The 22537-nt window shown below is 38.0% G+C and overlaps 1 protein-coding gene, 1 long non-coding RNA gene, 1 other non-coding gene and 1 pseudogene across 11 annotated transcripts in view; 2 read left to right on the forward strand and 2 right to left on the reverse strand.

Annotated features, from left to right (window-relative positions):
- RABGAP1L (RAB GTPase activating protein 1 like) overlaps positions 1-22537 on the forward strand; it is a 742566-nt gene that overhangs the window by 626697 nt on the left and 93332 nt on the right. For 2 of the 9 annotated variants that reach the window (XM_055582722.1, XM_055582728.1), the window contains exons 1-2: positions 14695-15819; positions 16991-17725. The exons of 5 other annotated variants lie outside the window; for them this stretch is intronic. In XM_055582722.1, coding sequence (XP_055438697.1) covers positions 17615-17725 — 111 coding nt within the window. In that variant the 5' untranslated portion in view covers positions 14695-15819; positions 16991-17614. Of the gene's footprint in view, positions 1-14694; positions 15820-16990; positions 17726-22537 lie in introns of those variants that run through there. 2 more of the 9 variants (XM_055582723.1, XM_055582725.1) reach the window with 2 other exon arrangements.
- On the reverse strand, positions 2074-2145 carry TRNAG-ACC (transfer RNA glycine (anticodon ACC)). Its single transcript has one exon. It is a non-coding gene; the product is annotated as a tRNA-Gly (tRNA).
- LOC129653239 (uncharacterized) lies at positions 5510-15583 on the reverse strand. The gene is made up of 3 exons (XR_008714996.1): positions 15472-15583; positions 14555-14734; positions 5510-6258 (listed from the first exon to the last, which is right to left on the reverse strand). It is a non-coding gene; the product is annotated as an uncharacterized LOC129653239 (long non-coding RNA).
- LOC129653506 (replication protein A 32 kDa subunit-like) overlaps positions 18999-22537 on the forward strand; it is a 51801-nt pseudogene continuing 48262 nt past the window's right edge.

The following is a 22537-nucleotide window of genomic DNA, read 5'->3' on the forward strand; positions in this document are numbered from 1 at the left end:
CTAAAGGAGATCAGTCCTGGGTGTTCATTGGAAGGACTGATGCTGAAGCTGAAACTCCAGTACTTTGGCCACCTCACACGAAGAGCTGACTCATTGGAAAAGACCCTGATGCTGGGAGGGATTGGGGGCAGGAGGAAAAGGGGATGACGGAGGAGGAGATGGCTGGATGGCATCACCAACTCGATGGACATGAGTTTGAGTGAACTCTGGGAGTTGGTGATGGACAGGGAGGCCTGGTGTGCTGTGGTTCATGGGGTCACAAAGAGTTGGACACAACCGAGTGACTGAACTGAACTGAACTGAACTGAAGGCTGAAAAATGGGCTTCCCTCATAGCTCAGTTGGTAAAGAATCTGCCTGCAATGCAGGAGACCTGGGTTTGATTCTTCAGTTGGGAAGATCCCCTGGAGCAGAAAATGGCAACCCACTCCAGTATTCTTGCCTGGAGAATCTCATGGACAGAGGAGCCTGGCATGGTGTCGCAAGAGTTGAACATGACTTAGCGACTAAACCACCACCAAGGCTGAAAAACAAAAAGAATATTTAAATGTTCTGGTTGTAATCTCTGAGGCAAAGACTTTGTCAAAGCGAAAGAAAATTTATCACAGTATGAATCAGTGGCTTATTTTTTGCGATATTTATGAGGCAACATCGTTTGAGTTGAAACTAGAAATTATTTTCAAAAGTCTGATGGTTAGAAGTAAATTTGCAATCAAAAATAATCCCTCTCTTAATTTACTATGTGTTCAGGTTTCCCAACTCAGGTCAGTTTTCACTTCCAGGGGACATTTGGCAATGTTTGGAAAATCTGTCCCAGCCTTAGGGGAGGGGCGCTACTGGCTTCTAGTGTGTAGAGGCCAGTAATGGTACAAAGTATCTTAGGACAACTCCATGCAGCAAAAAGTTATCCATCTCAAAATGTTACTAATACCAAGGTTGAGAAACTTTTCTGTATGTGACTGTGACTCAGGCTGAGTTCTGCAATTTGATGTGTCTATTCATGTTTAATTCTAGTAGGTCTTAAAGATAAAATAATGGTCGTTAAAAATGTTACATCTCAGGTGCTTCCCTCGTGGTCCAGTGGTTAAGACACTGTGCTTCCACTGCAGGGGACATGAATTTGATCCCTGGTTGAGGATCTAAGATCCCACATGCCGCAAGGCCAAAAAAATATAAATAAATAGAATAATTTCTTTTAAAAAAAGAAAGGAAAGAGGCTGTATGAGATTAGATCTTCACAGTGGATTCTTGATTTTGGTCTGAGGCAATATTATTACTATGGTAAAACAAAAAGAGAAAGCATTTAAAAGATCCTAGTAACTGGTACTAAGGGTCCCATCTGAGAAGGTTTAAAGACTGAGTAATGATTCTTACATAGATAAGCCTTGTATCCTCAAAGTGGAGTCATGGACTGTTAAGCTAAAGTGGATTTGACCAATCATTTAGTCCAATGCTGTTGCTTTAAAATAAAATAAGAAGCTGTGTATCTAAGCTCATATGGTGTTTTGGTTGCAGAGCCAAAACAAGTCGTGATTACAGTCGAGGCACAAGGCACTTCCTTCTCCTCCATGAAGATAGTCATCACATTTGCAGGTTCTTTTCATTGGCTCATTTAAGTTGACCCTCACTAGCCTCTGCATCAAGGTTTGTTCATTGTGGACTTTAAGAAAACTCAGTGAGGAACTGATTTTGTGAATAAGGGAATTGGCAGTTGCAGCCCTATAGCATTTACATAATTGCAGCATGATATTAAAAATGGTAGGGTAAATGATAGAACTGGAATTCTACTTACTATCCTCTTTCCCAACAATAGTTGGATTTCTACAGTTATTTTCCCTTCAGTCATTTGCCTCTTTCCTTTTTTAAAGAAGTTTCCATTATTATACCTAATAGATTCAATAGTATTCATCTTTACTCATTGCGTTGCTATAGTGAAAAGAAGAAAGTGTTAGTCACTCAGTCATGTCTAACTGTTTGTGACCCCATGGACTGTACCCCTCCCAGGCTCTTCTGTCCATGGAATTCTCTAGGCCAGAATACTGGAGTGAGTTGCTGTGCCCTTTTGCAGGGGATCTTCCCCACCCAGGGATCGAACCTGGGTCTCCCGCATGGTAGGCAGGTTCTTTACCAACTGAGCCACCAGGGAAGCCAAGATCTGTTTTTTTCTTTTTTTTTTTTTTTAAAAAAAAGGTTTTTCCAAAATGGTGATGTTAAAGAACAGAATTTTCAGAGATCTTAACAATTTAAGTAGCATCATGAAGTGGTAGCTTTACTAAAATGCCATGTCACAACCAGATACATTTTTTTTTTTAAGTGTAAACCAGGCATGTGACATATCTGAAAACTGGGAATTTGAAGAAATATTGTTGGAGAAAGAGATCTATAGAGATCACCATTAGTGATAGTAATTAGAGTATATCCTGATCTAATTTGAGATTTTCAAAATAATTAGGCTGTTGAGTGTAGAGGTCAATATAATCGTTACTGTTTCAATAAAATTAAAATATTAATGTGCTGAAGTAGCATCTCATTTGGTACCAGTGGAAAACAAAATGTTTAACCATTATTGCAAAAAGCACTAAACTTCTGTTACTGCCTGATTAGCTGGTTAATGTGTTTTCCTTTATACTTTTCAAATGCTGTTCTCTAATTTTTTGTTCAAGTTTTTTTTTCCTGAAAACATGCTAATTTCATGTGCTTTAGCCCTACAGAAGAGAATGTTGCTTAGCAACCACCAAAATAACTGATAAGCCTATATCTTGTAAAGCCTTAAAAGACTTATTTGTCTTAAATATATGTGTTTCTTTATTGGGGTGGCTTAGACGGTAAAGAATCTGCCCACAATGTGGGAGACCTGAGTTTGATCCTTGGGTCAGGAAGATCCCCTGGCAACCTACTCCAATATTTCTGCCTGGGAAATTCCATGGACAGAGGAGCCTGGTGGGCTACAGTCCATGGGGCTGCAAAGAGCCTGACACAGCTGAGTGACTAACACTTTATTGATCATTAAAATCAAAAGGAGGTTTGTTTCACTTTGAATTTCTTCCAACTTCTGCTTTTATTGGTTAATTTATAGATGTTGCATGTTTTGTAACAAAAACAAAACATATAGTATATTTAACATGGATGTCTCTTTTCTCCCATCAACCTCTTAACATTACCTTGTGTTCATCATTTGCTTTAGTTATTCTTTTCTGATAGGATGGCCTATCAGTGATACTGCTAACTAAAGAAATGTTTTCTAATTCATTGGATATAGAATTCTACAATATTGGTTTTTAATGCTAAGAAGCTAATATATTAAGTACATTAAGGTTTTAAGAGAGGGAAATGCTTAAAGATTCAGTTGAAGTGGTTGATATTACATATAGTGATTTTATTTTTGGTTATTTGACCCAGAAGTACCTCAGAAGAGTCATCTGAGCTAAGGTCTTAGATTGGGAGGTGGTGCTGCCACATTCAGTCTCCGGTCAGACTCGCCACTTAGCCTTGGCATGTTCACTTGTCAGAGGTTTAAGTCTTCCCACTATGGCATACAGAGCTTTGCCATTGTTACTCGGTTGTGTCTGATTCTGTGAGACCTCATAGGCTGCAGCACACCAGTCCTCTACTGTCTCCTGGAGTTTGCTCAAGTCATGTCCATTGAATTAGTGATGCTATCCTATCATCTCATCCTTTGCTGCCTTCTTCTCCTTTTGCCTTCAGTCTTTCCCAGCGTGAGGGTCTTTTCCAGTGAGTTGGCTCTTGGCATCAGGTGGCCAAAGTGTTGGAGCTTCAGCTTCAGCATCAGTCCTGCCAATGAATATTCAGGGTTGATTTCTTTTAGGATTGACTGGTTTGAACTTCTTGCAGTCCAAGGGACTCTCAAGAGTCTTCTCCTGCACCACAATTAGAAAGCATCCTTCCATTTTAGTTCACTGATTCCTAAAATATCAATGCTGACTCAATTTACCTTGATTCATGGACCTAATAGTTCAGGTTCCTAGGCAATATTGTTCTTTACCGCATCAGACTTTGCTTTCACTGCCAGTTCACCGTCAGACACATCTACAAGTGAGCATGGTTTCTGCTTTGGCCCAGCCTCTTCGTTCTTTCTGGAGCTATTTCTCTGCTCTTCCCTGGTAGCATATTGGACACTTTCTGACTTGGGGAAGTCATCTTCTGATGCCATATCTTTTTTCTTTTCTATACTGTTTATGGGTTTTTGAGGTGAGAATACTCAAGTGGTTTGCCGTTCCCTTCTCCAGTGGACCATGTTTTGTCAGAATTCTCCACCATGACCTGTCCATTTTGGGTGGTCCCTCAGAGCATGGCTCATTATTTCATTAAGTTACACAAAGCTATGATCCCCATGATGATTTTGGTTAGCTTTCTGTGATTGTGGGTTTATTTCTGGAGGCTGTGGGATTGTAGTTCTTGTTTCTTCTGTCTGTCCTCTAATGGATGAGATTAATAGGCTTATGCAAGCTTTCTGATGCAAGGGACTGGCTGAGGGGAAAACTGGGTCTTGCTCTGGTGGGCAGGCCATGCTCAGTAAATATTTAATCCAGTTTTCTGCTGATGGGTAGGGCTGTGGTCCCTCCCTGTTAGTTGTTTGGCCTATGGCGGCCCTTTCCTGGAGTCTACAGGCTCTTTGATAGGCTAAAGGCAACCTCTAAGAGGACTTATGCCAACGTGTGCTTCCCAGGACTGCTGCCGCCAGTGCTGTCCCCTCAGCAGGCCACTGCTGACTCACACCTCTGCAGGAGACCCTCACTCACTCACAGATATGGCTCAGTCTCTTGGGGGGTCACACTGATACATAAGATGCATATGTGCCAGAGTCAAACAGTTTAGGACAAAAAAATAATCTTTTAAGAGAGGTATGTGTGAAAGAGGGACTTCCCAGGTGGTACTAGTGGTAAAGAAGCCGCCTGCCAGTTCAGGAGACGTAAGAGTTGCAGGTTTGATCCCTATGTTGGGAAGATCCCCTGGAGAAGGAAAGGGCAACTCACTCCAGTATTCTTACCTGGAGAATCCCAGGGACAGAAGAGCCTGACAGACTACAGTCCATAGAGTCACAAAGAGTTGGATATGACTACAGCGACTTAGCTATGTGAGAGAGAGAGAGAGAGACAAAGAGAAAAACGAAGATAGAGAAGAATGGTGAGGACAATAAGAAAATGTTATGGTTGAAGTTTAAAAACTCTTTGAACCTTAACATGTTAGTTTTAAGACCAGCTTTTTACTAAGTAAATAGTAAGTTATCAAAAGTAAGTAAGACCAGCGTACTTACTTATACTAAGACAGTTTTTCTAGAGGAAAAGAAAAAAAATTTACAAGATCACTAATAGTGACTAAAATAGTTAATAAAAGTAGACACTTATTAATGCTTCAGTTCTGTTTTTCCAAGCACAGATAATGGGTGATTTATTTTATCCTTTATAAAGTTTAATGCCAGAACTCTTTGCTTAACATGAAGTTTATTTAGCCTGCTTTATGAACCAGTTTTCTTGTAAACTCTATTTTAGGCAGCTCTCCTTTATACGTGGGAATAGAAATGTGAAAATTGGATAAACATTTGATAACTGAAATTTATATAAAATGAGACTTGTATTTATTTTAACTCTTAATTTTAACTTATTCCCATAGCCTAGCTATTTGATATAGATGATAAAAAATAACAGCCACCAATTAAAGTCACTAATTAGAGTTTTCCCTCGTTCCCTGTTTTTGCACTCCTTGAAAGAGAAATGCAAGTAGTGAAAAGACAAAGAACTAGTCGGCCATCAGAAGAGGCAAAAGACACTATAAACATAAATTAAAGTTGTCCACCAGCCAGTAAAAAAGATTTGTATCCAGTTTTACTGTCTGACCATTTATTCAGATTTGCTTGTTTAGAAACATAATTTCAACCAGTTAACTTTTTGTTTCACCATTATCTCAATTTTAGTTAAACATTGGTCTAAAAATATGTCATAATCTCATATTATATTGCACAATTAAAATTCTCCCTAAATGTATGCTAAGTTTAATATAAAACAACAATTCCATAGCAGTTTGAATATTTAAAATTTGTATTTAAGAACACACTGAGGATTTTAATACAGGATAATAAGGACAACATAATAAGGAATGTGGGCTTCCCAGATGGCACATTGGCCAACACAGGAGACTCAGGAGAGGCGGACTTGATCCCTGGGTCAGAAAGATCCCCTGGAGTAGGAAATGGCAACCCACTCCAGTATTCTTGCCTGGAAAATTCCATGGACAGAGAAGCCTGGACAGAGAAGAAGTCCAAGGGGTCACAGAGGGTCGGACACAACTGAGCAACTTAGCATGCATGCAATAAAGAATGCATAGCCACACATTCTAGAAATTAATGTCTGCTTGTTTTGCCTCTGATTCTTTATGTATCAGGTTAACTAGTAAACTACCTAACATAGTTAAACTAGGCCTTCCTCACCTAAATATATGAAGCTTTACTTAGATCTCAGTGAACATTTAAAATAAGGAAGATGTTTTGCAGAATATGTATATCCTTAGGCCTGAAGGTGGTTGTCGTATTAGAATCAGTGACTGAAAATGAAACTTTTAGTCAGCTATGCAGGCCCTAATATTCCATCTTAACTTCCTGCTTAGTTTGAAGAGGAATTAAAGCATAAAGATTTTAGCTATTTTTATGATCTTTATGATTTTAGAGAGAGAATCTCTATGATGACACTTGCTAACACTTCTTAAGCCTGAAATGATCACTTTTTTGGAAAAAATTTTAGATGGAATATAAAAAGTAAATTCTTATCAAAATGAATAAAATTAGAATGCTTTGGACATTGACACTGCTGCTACTTATGACTACTGTTAAAAAATTAACAATACCTTTTTATTATTTTACTATCAGCCAATTAAGCAATTCACTGTTGCTCTTAACACAAAGAAAAAGCTAATTTTTAACATCGTAAAAGCCACCATTGACAGTTCAAAGAGTGCTGTCTCAGTTCACGTGATATTTTTTGTTGTAGCAGACTCTTAGTATGTACATTGCAGTTGTCAGTAGTTTGCCTCCGGTCTTTTCTTTTTCTTTAATTTGCAAATGCCTAGTAATAAATATTATTAGATGCAATGAGTTTTTAGTTCATATTTTCAATATACAGTGATATAATATTAAAAACAAAATATTTAAAACATTTAATATAATATTTAAAACAAAAGAGAAGAGAAATACAGAATCTCACTTTAGAAATTTTAAAGTTTCTATTTCAGGATCTCCAAGTTGAACTGTTTTTCTTCTGTTAAATTCATGTTATGAAGAACTTGTTGTAGGTGGAGAAAAAACAAAAAAGCATGAAAAAAAACCCCCAACACCCAGAGCCTTTGTAATCATGTATATCAGTTTTAATAATGGTTCTGATTTACTACTGGTAAGACCTCAAATAAACTCTTAGGGCAGTGGTTTCCCTTTCTGCAAACTGGGGATAATAAAACCAGTCAAATAGTATTGCCGTTAAAACTAAAAGAAATACAAAATAGTTAAAGTCCCCCCCCCCACCCCTAGCACAACAACTGTTAAATATGTGTTATTTTTCCTCTCCTTCCACCTTCACCCCTAATCAAATTCAGTTGATATCTTTGAACCGAAGTAGATTACAGATTTATTGGTCAGTTCTAAGCTTGTAGATAAGCTGTTATTCTAAACTATTGCATAGGATATTTCTTTTGACTCTAAGATACAAATGAATGCTGGAAAATCTTATTATAATACAATTATGAAGAAAGATTATGTATTTGCACATGATAGCCCATTGTAACTGTTTTCTTGATCAGGTTTTAACAGATGGATATCGTTATACAACAAATGCTCTCTTTGTTCCCTGTTCTTGTCACAATTGCTCCATTTAATAAAAGGTAATTGATTAGGCTCTGTTTGCACTGTAGTCAGGAAACTGGAGAGGGAAGCTAACTGTAAGAGGTCCCCTCCCACCCCATTATCAATCTTTTACCTCCACTAACCTGCTTCAATTATTTCTGACAGCAGGATTTGTGTAAATTACCAAATCACTCCCAAACAAAGCAACATCTAGAAAGATTAATTGTGTTGGGAAAACAGGTACAGGATTGAAGTTCTGTGACATTTTTTATTTCTCCCTCCTGAATTTTTTATTAACTGGACAAAAAAAAAAAGAAATGGAGGTACTGACTGCCCTCATACACTGAGAACAGCCCCCGCCTCATTTCTAAAGGTTATATTCCATCTTCTTCTCCGTTTTTGACAGATGATCTTACCCCTCCAGCCTTTTCTCTTTTTTCTTTTTTGGCCACATGGCATGACTTGCAGAATTTCAATTCCCTGACTAGAGATTAAACCCAGGCCATAGCAGAGAAAGTGCTGAATCCTGACCACTAGACCACCAGGGAACTCCCCATCATTTTTACTAATGTTGATAATAATAGCAACTGTCACTAATCAGATACTTTATGGAGCCTGGCGGCTTAGTGAGGACTTTTATGTGCATTATTTTATTCCTCACAACATTGGTACTATTATCATTTTCTCATTTTATGGATGAGAAGACCAATAGTGAGACAGCCTGTGGAACTTGCTCATGGTCAAAAAGCTAGTATGTGGCAAAGTATTGTATCAAACCCGGGTATTTTGAACCCTGGAGTCTACGTGTTAACCATTATACTGTGCTTTCTCTAATGACCTAATGACACACACACAAAAAGTGGAGGCTAGAAAGACAAAAACCCTGTAGTCTGCACAGTCTGCCCTTGGCCTACATACCTTGTATTCCAAATTTGTTGACCTGAGATTAGAAACCTACCACAGGCTGATTCAAAACTGCCTTTGAAACCTTATTTCCTACTGTATCTAAACATCAGTTCATCACTCTGACCAGGCTAATTTTATTTTTTCTCTTAAAAAAATTACTTTTCTTATGAAAACTAATCCATTTTTTTCCCCATGAAGACTTCCCTGTCTGCAGAAGGACTTAATTCTATTATAATCCTAATGTGACTTGACAAATACAGTGCATTGTATTGTGTGACCTGAAGTGTGTGAGTGTGAAGGAGATCCCAGCATGGGAGGAGCAATGGTGTCTGGCTCAGGGTTGATTCTCCCTGCATGTTTGCTTACTTCCCCTATCTTACTTTAGTCGTGAAGGGCACGGTACGCATTTTGCAGCCAGACAGGCTGGTTTTGGAATCCTGTCAATTACATTTCTGACTGTTGAGAACAGAGTCAAATCCCTAAACTTCTCCACACTTTAGTTACTTCATCTATAAAGCAAGGATATTTGTAGTACCTAGTTCATTGACTTATGTGAAGATTAAATGAGAGTCTGCATCTAGGGCAGAGTGAGTACTTGTTAAACACTAGCTATTATAGAAGAATTTTAGGGTAAGTTGTTGTTCAGTCGCTCAGTCATGTCTGACTCTGCAACCCCATGGACTGCAGCACACCAGGCTTCCCTGTCCTTCACTATCTCCCAGAGCTTGCTCAAACTCATGTGCATTGGATCAGTGATGCCATCCAGTCATCTCGTCCTCTGTCGTCCCCTTCTCCTCCAGTCATTATTATAACTAGTTATATTTTACTATATTACAAATCTATAAGCCCATCTCATGCATGTTGTAGGCATTCCGTAAATGCTGCTGTTTTTATTTTTATTGATATAATTCACATACCATGAAATTCTTCTAGCTTTAACTGCAGAATTTTAGCCAAGTCCACGGCTTCATGCTTCAGTGTATGACCTACTACAGGGATCTGAGGGGCTCATTTGGAAGGGAGTTATCCAGGTTGGGTCACCAGCCCTACAGGAAGAACTTGAGACAAATGAACACTTGAATGAAAAGGAGCTTACAGTTCATTGTTCCCTAAAGCTACCTTCTGACCTTGTGAAAAAAAGGAATCTGAAACATACTCCGTGTGGAATGGTTTGATTTAGTGGTCAGTAAAACTTTTAAAAAGTTACTCAAATGCTTTAGAAATTAAGGTGAAGGAATTTGTAATTACAATTCAGTTGTATATTCTGCTCAAAATGAGACAAGATGCAGCATTACTTGTATTCCTGGATTGTGTTTGAAATCATCTTCACTGAGGGTGATATTAATAGCAAACAGCAGTGAATGCTTTCAGTTCAGTTCAGTCACTCAGTCGTGCCCAGCTCTTTGCAACCCCATGGACTGCAGCACACCAGGCTTCCCTGTCCCATCACCAACTCCTGGAACTTACTCAAACTCATGTCCATCGAGTTGGCGATGCCATCCAACCATCTCATCCTCCTTCGTCCCCTTCTCCCCCTGCCTTCAATCTTTCCCAGCATCAGGGTCTCTTCCAGTGAGTCAGTTCTTCGCATCAGGTGGCCAAAGTATTGGAGTTTCAGCTTCAGCATCAGTCCTTCCAGTGAATATTAAGGACTGATATTTCCTTTAGGGTTGACTGGTTATATCTCCTTGCAGTCCAAGGGACTCTCAAGAGTCTTCTCCAACACCACAGTTCAAAAGCATCAATTCTTCGGTGCTCAGCTTTCTTTATAGTCCAACTACTTTCACGCATTGGAGAAGGAAATGGCATCCCACTCCAGTGTTCTTGCCTGGAGAATCCCAGGGACAGGGGAGCCTGGTGGGGTGCCGTCTATGGGTTCGCACAGAGTCGGACACGACTGAAGTGACTTAGCAGCAGCAGCAGCAGCAGCACATCCGTACATGACTACTGGAAAAACCATAGCTTTGACTATATGGACCTTTGTTGGCAAAGAAATGTCTCTGTTTTTTAATATGCTGTCTAGGTTGGTCATAGCTTTTCTTCCAAGGAGCAAGTGTCTTTTAATTTCATGGCTGCAATCACCATCTGCAGTGATTTTGGAGCCCCAAAGAATAAAAGTCTGCCACTGTTTCTGCTGTTTCCTCATCTATTTGCCATAAAGTGATGGGACTGGATGCTATGATCTTAGTTTTCTGAATGCTGAGTTTTAAGCCAATTTTTTCACTCTCCTCTTGCATCAAGAGGCTCTTTAATTCTTCTTCGCTTTCTGCTATAAGTGTGGTGTCACCTGCATATCTGAGGTTATTGGTATTTCTCCTGGCAATCTTGATTCCAGCCCAGCATTTTTCATGATGTACTCTACATATAAGTTAAATAAGCAGAGTGACAATATACAGCCTTGACATACTTCTTTCCAGATTTGGAACCAATCTGTTGTTCCATGTCCCATTCTAAGTGTTGCTTCTTGACCTGTGTACAGATTTCTCAGGAGGCAGGTCAGATGGTCTGGTATTCCTATCTCTTTAAGAATTTTCCATAGTTTGTTGTGATCCACACAGTCAAAGGCTTTGGTGTAGTCAATAAAACAGAAGTAGATGTTTTTCTGGAACTCTTTTGCTTTTTTGATGATCCAGAAGATGTTGGCAATTTGATCTCTGGTTCCTCAGCCTTTTCTCAATCCAGCTTGAACATCTGGAAGTTCATGGTTCACATACTGTTGAAGCCTGGCTTGGAGAATTTTGAGCATTACTTTGCTAGTGTGCTACTTTGCTAGCATTGCTTTGCTAGCATTATTTTTCTAGTGTGCCAGTTTGCTACAGTTACCACATAATTGCACTCATGTCACACACTAGCAAAGTAGTGGTCAAAATCTCCAAGCCAGGCTTCAACAGTGAATGCTTAGGAGCACTTGAAATTCTTATTTTTGGTTAGGTAAAATTTAAGTGAATATGTTAAGAAACAAAATTCAAGTGAGTACATTGTAAAGATCTCACTGACTTTATTCAACAATTCACGCATGGGAAGCAGCCAGTCTAGCAGATAGAATGGCGCTCTGAGGAGTTGTACTTTTATAGGCAGGACGGAGCAGAACCCAGAAAGTTACACTAGACAGAAAAGTGGAGTGGTTACTGCAAGATCACTTTCCCTTAGGGGAAAGTCACCTGCTCTGCCAGGCAGATTACGTAACTTGTGCTGATCAGGTGCTTCCTGGTTTAAGATTTTATTTCTGGGAGAGTAGAAACTGTAGCAGTCTTTGGTGACATGGGGCTTTAGCATAAGGGACTCCATGTTGGACCTGTTTTGTTTTTAATAGTTAGCTGTGGGTTTTAGAGTTACAAATGTGGTAGAAAGCTGACTTGTTAAAGCTTACAGCTACTCTTTCATAGTCTGGAATGTACCTCACCATCATTCTTTGCAGTGAGATGCAAATGAAGAAGTAAAACACCCAGTATAATAGTTAAGCAAGTATTTGTGTCCCACTGGTTTTTGTTTTCTTAGTTTAACTCTAGGGATTTTTTTTTTTAATAATCTGTGTTTTCTGAGGTTTTGAATTTGCCTAGCAATTACTGGCAAAGATAAGAAAGATAATGAGCTGAACGGTTGGAATTTGACACAAGAATAATGGTTTTCTTTATTTACATTTGCATGATTTTGAAAAGAACCAAGATTTCTTTTATTTATCTTCTACTTCTTGTTCTTTTCCCTTTGTAAAACTCAGTATGTTACTGGACTATTCTGAAATCCAAAATCTTCTGAAAAGTTTTCTTCTATTGATACTTCTGTGGTTTCTCTCTCATTTTATCTCTTGTTCCTCCACTGAGAGCACTTAGGTTTTAGTAATGTGCACTCCTACATGTAAAGAGAAACCTTGGAATATTGCTTTTCTGTGATTAAGAAAGGGTAGAATTTTGTCTTTCTTAGAGTTCTTTACCTCTGTGTCAATTCCATGAACAATTTTGCTACAGTCCATTAAAACTGAGTTGTGTATACTCCATGAATATTTATATTGAATTGAACCTATTATATTATTAATTGAATCTATGAAGATGTTTATAGATTCTATAAACATAGAATTTATATTCAGTTCAGTTCAGTTCAGTCGCTCAGTCGTGTCCGACTCTTTGTGACCCCATGAATCGCAGCACGCCAGGCCTCCCTATCCATCACCAACTCCCAGAGTTCACCCAGACTCACGTCCATCAAGTCAGTGATGCCGTCCAGCCATCTCATCCTCTGTCGTCCCCTTCTCCTCCTGCCCTCAATCCCTCCCAGCATCAGTGTCTTTTCCAATGGGTCAACTCTTTGCATGAGGTGGCCAAAGTACTGGAGTTTCAGCTTTAGCATCGTTCCTTCCAAAGAAATCCCAGGGCTGATCTCCTTCAGAATGGACTGGTTGGATCTCCTTGCAGTCCAAGGAACTCTCAAGAGTCTTCTCCAACACCACAGTTCAAAAGCATCAATTCTTCGGCACTCAGCCTTCTTCACAGTCCAACTCTCACATCCATACATGACCACAGGAAAAACCATAGCCTTGACTAGATGATATTACTGAAATCTACATTACTGAATGATTAGACGAACCCCTGGGGAAGAAAAAAACTGTCTCTACCAGGCTTTGTCAGTACGTGGTGGGGGCACAGGAGACCTTTCTGTCCTCTAGGCCATATTTTTGTCCTGGTGGTTTTGTCTTCTATCTTATCCTGATTTTATGGCTGTTGTGATGAGAATGTTCAACAGGTAGAACCTGAGGCATGGGAGAAAGGGTCTTTAAAGCCACTCTTGTGAGGTGAGATAATTTTTTAATGATGTGTGTTCATTTTTTAAATGTATTTATTTGCTGCTTTGATGGTGGATAACAAAATACTGCTACCATAATTAAACTACTTTACTTTGCTGCATTTGGGGAGAACACAGAAATACAAAATGTTCACATCTTATTCAGGCTTCTCTTGATTTTTGTTTTGGCTTTTACTAAATTTGTCTCTTGAGAATAGATGTTCTCTGAAGGCCAGGAATGGTTTATTAGACTCACACTCATTTAGTGTGACCCAGTTATATTTTTGTTAAATAGGAATAATCCCAGAAAAATGGCCATTGGAACAAAATCAGCTAACAGAGTAAAATCTGTAAAAAATTTTAAAACAGCATTCAAAAATCATTGGAGATATTTATTAATATTTGTTTTTTTTATCTTAATGAGATCTAGAAGCCTTTTGAAAATTATTTTATAGCCAGTTTGGCTTCTGAATAGAAAGACTATAAAGAGTAACTAATAAAAAGTGAAGCAGCTGTCCCCAAATCTTTTAAAAGCAAAAGAGTTGATATTAGAAAATCCAATTTAGGGTACAAAGTAGACAGCATTTGTTGGGACACATTATAGCAACCGTGGGGGGTACTTTCCTAACATTTGGGATTAATGTTACCCTTTGTGTTTCATTCTGATAGAGATTAAAAAGGTATTCTCACCTTCAAATCCTCCAATAAGCCTATTTACTGGAGCAGAAAAGGACACACTGCTTTTGACTCTGAGCACACTGAGCGCACAGGAAAACCTCTCATCTATTCCGTCCCTCTCAATTTACATGACCACGAGGAAATTGAAACCTTGGGAGGTTAAGTGACTTGCCCTGGGACAGACAGCTAGCTCGTTCCTGCTGGAACTGGAGCCCCTCTATTGGTTACCATGAATGCTTTATTTTCTGCTGCTCATTTAATACACAATCCTCGCCTGGTAAATTTTAGCAGCAACTGGTGCTGTCGGCAGTATACTCCTTGATCGCAGGTAATCCCCCCAACCCCATACCTTTCTTTCAGTGGAGCTGAGTGGTGTGAAGTCAGTGACTGCAGAAGCTCAGGTGGGAACCATCCGGGGAGATCCGTGGGTCTCAACTCACTGGGGAAAAGGCAGATGAGTCAGAAAGATGTCTTGCCAGGCAGTGAAGTACTGTATGTAAACATGGCTGTGTGCAGGGACTCCTGAAGTCTGAAAGGGGGTAACAGCTGTTTAGTTCTGAGACTGGAGAAAAGAATCTTTAGGAAAAGAGGAAAAGGTAGTATAAAGACAGTTTTTTAAAAAATAGATCATTGGTTTGCTAAAAATTTTTTTTAATTGAAGAATAAGTGCTTTACAGAATTTTGGTTTCTGGCAAACATTAACATGAATCAGCCATAGAAGTATGCTTTTTTGGTGGGGACCACAGATATACGTTTAACCGTATGAAAAAAGGACATTTAAATTTTTGTTTCCCAGACTGTAAAGTCTGGAGGAACATTTAAGGGTGACAGAAAATGAAGGATACACACAAAACTTACAGAGCCCTTGCTCTAGAAAGCGTATGCAGCGTGGCTGTTGGAGAAGACCTCTTGGATTAAGGCACAAACTGTTACAGATAATTCTAAGGCACTCTGGCTAATTAGAACAGTATTTTGAAGATAATAAATCAGGAGCTTTGTAAAAATACCTAATTGTTTACCTAATAACCCACGTGGAGCTCTAAAAGGACTTAATTATTTGAAGTGCTTAGCTTTTTCGTCATTTTAAAACCGTCTTTACAGCCTTTGATTATGTTTCTAAAACTGTTTTGCACTCCTATAGCCCCAATGCCTTAACGGTTTTATGACTTTATAACACAGTACCTAAAACGATTTAATACTGTTTTCCCTGGTCCTTTCTTTTTTTTTTTTTTCTTGGTTATGAGCGTTCTTAACCAAGAAGATTACCTATTGTTAAACCGAATGTGTTCTCCCAGGCTGCACAGGCAACTGCTCAAATGCAGTCATAATTCTTGTTTGCCCCTGGGCGGTTGCCAGCAGGGAATAAGGCATTATGGGAAGTGGTTTCTTTACCTTCCACAACAGGTGTCTTTGTCAGCGCACCTGATTCAGATACCATTGTGGAAGCACTGAGTCACTGGAGCCAAGGAAAATATGAAAGCCAGAGGAATTGCTTTCACAGCTAGAAAGTGGTCCTGCGAGATAAATCGGAAGCCTTCTGGTGCTAGTAAATGCACGAAGGGAGTCACAGTATCTTTTCAAGTACTTCTGAAAAGATAAAAAGGAATTAAAAAGGTATGAACTGCCTGATGCTTTAGAATACCTCATCTCCTGATGATCATTTAATCTTTACCTGGTTAGTCAGTGTTGAGTGCGGGAAGAATTTTTAAGAAAAATAATGCTTTAAAAGGCACAACTGCCTTGTAGGGGAAAAAAAAATGAAGTGAAAATGCTTTACCAGCTCCAGCATGGGTCAAACACAGTTTGAAGCTGTTTTAATCTTGAGGATTTATTTAAAGCATTGCATTTTCTGTTTAAATAAGCCTATTAGTCTTGCTTCTGTTTCCTGGCAGTAAGGTGTTTCAGCCCTTCTGTGTATGTGAGAGTGTGTGTGTGCGTGTGTGTGTTTTGTGTGCATGTGTTTGTAATCCAGAATGCTATGGTAGCTGCAAAACTCTTCTAATCACATTTAAATAGAACAGGGTACTATTTAAGTAATCATATTCATCTAGGTGGAAATACTTTTAAAAGACAAGGAAAAATAGGCACTAGAAATTTCATTCCAAGTCTTGTTTTCTGAAAAACAAGCAAACTAAATAACATAATACTGCTATGGGTAATTAGGACTGAACATTGTATTTGATTAAAGATAAACATTCCCAGTTGATTTCTGATTCTAACAAATATTTCTCATAGTATTGCACTGTCATACTCTAGAAAAAGCAGAGAAGATAATAGCTTAATTAGAAATACTGGCAAAACAACTTCGGGAGGAGCTTTATCTGCCCTCCTCCCTTTTTATTTGCTTAATACTTTCCCCATGGAATTAGCCTACATTATATTTCCTGGTGATTTAGGCAACCTTGTAATGATAATTTGGACAGTTTTCACATTTTTCATCAGGGCACATTGAGGTTCATTTACTGTCTTCAGCTTTACTTAAAAAGACGCTTCTCATAGCTAAGGCACCAATAGTTCATTACTATCTGCTGATTTGGGTAATTAAAAGAAATCTCTAAGCTTAAAAGTAGACAAAGAGAACTTTTATCATGGGAGAATAATAATCAGTTTAGAAATGACAATCTTGTGTTGTTTTCAGAATAACAGTGGAAAACTAAATTCTCTCAAAATCAAGAATTCTGTTTAAAATATTTGTTGCTTTTTTAGTGGGAGAAGAGGAAATGGTTATTAACTGATATTGCAGTCTGTTTCATTTTTATATTTTGGTACTTTTTGTTTTTAACAGAAATACTCAGAGGGGAAAAGGAACCTTTTTTTGTTTTTCACACTTCTTGAGATAATTTTTAATTACACCAAGAATTCGATAAACTCTGAAAAATTAAATGTTGCCATCTATTTATTTTCTGTGAATGTGAAAAAAATAAGCAGTAAGAAAATCTACATCTTCTCCAAGAAGACAAATCTTGATATAAGTAATACTGAAGTAAGAAGATAAACTTAAAAAAAATTCTGATTATCAAGAACATAACATCAATTTTTGTGGTTTTGGGTTTCCTTTTTTTCATTTTTGCTCTAGGATATTTCCAGTTAGGAGAGTTTTTTGAAGTTTAAAGAAGATTTCCAAAAACTAAATTTTCCAGCTGCTTTGTTAAGAATGCAGAAGGTGTTTATAGTATATACTTCCTCCGTAGATAAGAGACCTCGCTCAGTTTTCTACTGGGGGTGAATTGCTAGACAAGCCTATGATAGCAGCTGCCTTTTTTTTCCCTCCCCTGGATTTTTGACACTCCACCCCCTCAAACTCAGGTGGGTGTGTGCATTGGCACCAAGCTGCAATAGGATTTTCCCCTGGATAGTCTGGTCTGGAGCTGGGACAGCAGCTGCTGCTGTGGAAAGACCAGCTGGCAAGATGATGGAAGAAATCTCCATTATGGTAGCCTATGACGCCCATGTTTTCAGCCAGCTGCACGACGAAGACTTCCTCACTAGTCTGGTGGCCATCAGCAAGCCCAGGTCTATGGTAGGTGGGGCCTTGCACATTCCTCTGGGGCTGTTATTTCTTTTCTAATATGATAGTTGTACTCATGTAGCAGTTGAGGCATAACTTCCTGGGAATTAAAATAGAAGTATTGCTGTTGGCATTGTTACAGCTGCACCAAGGTCTACAGGTTTTCATGGTTTTATTTATAAAACTAAACACTATTATACCTTAGTAGTACATTTAAAGTATCCCAGGAATAAAACTTAGGTTAATGGTTTCTTATGTAGTGAGGTTGAAAGAAGTTTTATAGTGCCAAACATAATATTCTCTCATGTGTTTGCCTTGTATGTACATATATGGTTATTAGGTGAGGGATACCTACATTTACACATATATAATTCAGTATTTCTGAAGTGGAGCATTTTTACCAGTGGGCCATAACAGAGACATTAAGAATTGAGCTATCTAAAAATCAAATAACTTTTGGAGTCTTTACATTATTACTAGGAACTATTATAAGTATTATTTTAGTTAGGATTTAAATTTGTAATTTTTTTTTAAACCATTCTCCAAGAGTCTTAGTTTGCATGTCCTGGCATAATAGAAAAACAAAGTCCTTGCAAATGTTTGTTGTTTCTTCTCTGTAGATGTCATCCTTATATCAGTCATTGATCCATATCTTTTAAACATACTTTTCTGACTGTTGTCATAGTGACCTCTTCTATTCAGTAGTACTCATCATAAGCAACAGAATGAACAAGTATAATAACGATTATCTTACTAGTTGTTTTTGTTTAGTCACTAAGTTGTGTTTGACTCTTGTGACCCCATGGACTATAGCCCGCCAGGCTCCTCTGTCCATAGGATTTCCCAGGCAGAAATACTGGAGTGGGTTGCCATTTCCTCCTCCGGGGGTCTCCCGACGCAGGGATCGAACCCATGTCTCCTGTGTCTCCTGATTTGCAGGTGGATTCTTTTACCATTGAACCACCATCTTTCTAGTATGAAACTATAATTCTCTAAGACATAGGAACCTGAATGCAATGTGGCAATTTCTTCAAAGAATATATTGTAATAAAAAAAAAAAAGGTGGAAGGGGAATTCATAGGTTAATTTTCAAAGACTTAAGGGTAGTATCAGCTTGATGCAGTATACTGACCTTGTTTCGGTGTACTGATGACACCATAATAAAATCTGTAAGGTAATCAGGGAAAATTTGACCACTAATTAGATAGTTAGTAATATTGGGAAATACTCAATTTTGTGTGTGAAGTAATATTTTGATTGTGTTTAAAGTGATTTAGAGGGATGTATGGATATAGTTAATGATGATAAACAAGATAAGGTAAGGATAGTTAATGTCTGCAAAGATTCAGAATGGTCCAATAGAGAGGTTGGTGATGTGGGTAAAACTAAATGAATAGGTGTTGATAATTGAAACAGAAAAGTAGTACATAGGAATTCATTATACTTTCTCCTTTCGTAAATGTTTTATAGCTACAGTTTAAAAGAATCAGCTAGACCAAAAAAGCAAAACAAATACAAAACCATAATATACTTTTTAAAGTGTTCATTAGTACAGAAATATCCAGCATATTACATTCTTTTCCTGTTTAATATACATAATTTCTATTTTTATAATTAAATATATTATATGGAGATTATTGCCAATCCTTAGTTAACCATAAATATGTATATATACCAAGTCAGGATAGGTTAATTCACAGTTATGAATAATCTTTAAGCTTTGTTTTAGCCATTAATTTAAAAATAATCCATCATGAACACTTATCCAAAAAATTCAGAATTCTGTTTTGCTTTTTTCTAATGGTCCTATCAAGGTCCTTTTAAGGGATCTGACATGAGTCTTCAAAAATGTGTAGGAAATTTCCAGACTAAAGGGGAGAGGAACAAAAACAGAGATGTAAAGTAACCCAGTGTAGACAGAAGATTCAGAAGAGGTAGGCAGTGACCAGGTCATGGGGAGCCACATATGCTCAATAAATTCAAGACATCTGGGGTGTGTGCTTATACATGTACAGAGAGGAAGAGAGAAAATGAATGAATGAGTGAATATTGATGTGCTTACCAGGAAACACTCTTCCATATTCTGCATGTTGATATATATTATGCCTTGATGCAATTCCAGCTCCCCCAAAGAGGATTTAGCCCATGGAAAATCTCAGAGGCATGATAAAGACACAAAATATAGCTCTATACACCGAACTTTTAAATAGTATAAATGTCAGGATGTTAAATTAATTACAGAATGTTCTAGAGATTCTTAGTTCTCTTTATTGGGTTTGAAATTTGAAAGAGTTTATTTACTGGTATCATCTTTTGGAGGTGATAGTTTGGTTTTAGTTTGTCTGGGAAAGTTATACTAAAATTGTGGTAAGATAAAATATTTATCATTTGCTTTTGATTCCATATTGAGTTTTCTGCTTTGTCCAAGATGAACCCTTTAAAAAATTGTATGAAAGAGATAAATACTCAGATTTTCCGCAGTATAAAATAAATTGCTTCTCAATGTGATTTATTACTGCACTGCAAAGCAAATTATAGTCTTGCTAACATTTAAAATCCCTTGAGTTTAAGTTGACTATTATAAGGGTATTTAGAAACTTTCCTAGTACAGGATTAATTAATATCTTTCTGTAATTGGACTTTGTTTCATAATGAGAGTTATCTTGATTTCTTAAATGGTAGTAATGCCATTAGGTACAGTGGTTTTTGTGTGGACACTGAATCTTTTCTTGTTCATAAGTAACTCTGTGGCTTTTGTGACATCTTTGATGGAGACACATAGTGAAAAATACATCTCACGACATTGTACACACCAGACTGAAAGAAAATTTGACTAAACCATTCTTACTGTTGCTACATGTGATGTATTCAGTTTTTTTTTTCTACTCTGTTATATATATGGCTGCATCCTATTGAGTCTTTAAAAATGAACGATAATGAAGAAAATGACAGATCCCTTTATATAGGCCCTTTTGATAAAACAGATAAGAAAAAAGGATAAGGAAGTCAAGCACAATCTCGCTTATCATCCAGATCATTCATACATACACAACATAAGGTTATGCAGATCAATACTGTATTTGCTAAGATAAGCTAAACAAAAGCCTAGAACTTGTAAATTACAGCATAAATAAGTTGGTATGTAAGGTGAAAATTCAGTCTAATCAAAATGACTCAGAAGCATTGAGAAAGCTGCCTCATTGGACACAGTATTCTTGCCTTTCCTTAAATCCAACAGCTTACTTTTCCTCTTGTTGTTCATTGGCTGAAATTAACTCTTTCATTTTGAGACAAAATTGTACCCATTTCCTCATCTCCCTTTTACTGCAAGGTGCTCACACAAGGAATAATAACAACTGAAGGAGAGACTCTAAAGTTTTCCTCAGGCAGAGCCTTCTGTCTCCTAGTGGAATCACCAGCGTTCCTCTCTCTCCACGTCCACCGTTTCTAATTATCTTTATACCTGACTAGTGTAAATAAAGGAAAAAGATCACATCTGTTACATTTGTTATGCATTCCAGAAGGAAGCTTTGAATATGTATTTAAATTCAGAATGTATGATTTAATGTTTAAACATGAGTAAAAATAACCAGTGCATACTCTGTCAAGCTTGAATATTTCAGGTTAAATGTTAACTTATGTTCTGGTGAATTATTTCAACTTTTTAATCTATAACAAAGGGAACGTTGCTTTAGCCAGTATGTAATATTGTAAACATTTTGGGATTACTGCAATATGCTGGGTATGAATAGAATATCCTTTACCCAAAGATCTCATAATAAAGTAAAAGAGACAAGCAAAATCAATATTTATGGGGATGATATTTACTGTTATAGGATAGAATGAAGTGGAGAATAGTTATTCAGTGGAGGCAGAATTCCAAAGGGGATGGAAGCAATTAACTGAAGCTTTGAAGGCTGATAAGGTGTTTGCCAGTGAGTAGAAAGTAGTAGGGCCTATCTGAGCAGGGTGAAAACAGCTTGTGCAAAGGCCGAGGGATTAACTGTTTCAGAGGCTTTAAGGTTATAAGGTTCCCAGTTCAAGTTTTACATCTGCTGCTTACTGGCAAATTACTTAGTTTCTCTAAGCATCTGAATGAGGGATATAGTAGCATTACATTACTTGGTTATTTCAAGGATTAAATGAAAGCACTTAGCAGTGAAAGCTCTAATCGTCTCCCCTTGTAACTGCCTGAAGAAAGCCTGAAGGATGAGTATGGTGAGTAGATAAAGTGTCATAGGGATGTGGAAGAAAGTGTTGTTGTTGTTTAGTTAAGTCGTGTCCGACTCTTTGCGACCCCGTGGACTATAGCCTGCCAGGTTCCTCTGCCCATGAGTTTTCCCAGGAGAGAATATTGGAGTGGGTTACCATTTCCTTCTCCGGGGGATTTTCCTGACTCACGGATTGAACCCACATCTCCTGCATTGGCAGGCAATTCTTTACCACTGAACCACTAGGAAGGCCCATGGAAGAAGGCAAGGGGTAGACAAATGTACTAGTTGGGTTGCCCTAGCGAATTGCTTTGTTTGGTAGGGGGTCACTATCAGGGTATCAGTCTTACAGAAAACTTGAAGTCTATTGCCATGAATATGGTATAGAGCAGTGGTCCCCAACCTTCTTGGCACCAGGGACCGGTTTTATGAGACAGGGTGTAGGGGATGGTTTGGGGGTGGTTCAAGTACATTGCATTTATTGTGTACTTCATTTCTGTTATTATTACATCAGCTCCACTTCAGATCATCAAGCTTTAGATCCCAGAGGCTGGGGACCCCGCTGTAGAAGAGCTTAGGTTTGAGCCTCAGGATGGTGAGAAGGCAATGTGGC

The sequence above is a fragment of the Bubalus kerabau genome, chromosome 5, assembly GCF_029407905.1.
Source record: "Bubalus kerabau isolate K-KA32 ecotype Philippines breed swamp buffalo chromosome 5, PCC_UOA_SB_1v2, whole genome shotgun sequence".
Lineage (NCBI taxonomy): Eukaryota > Metazoa > Chordata > Mammalia > Artiodactyla > Bovidae > Bubalus > Bubalus kerabau.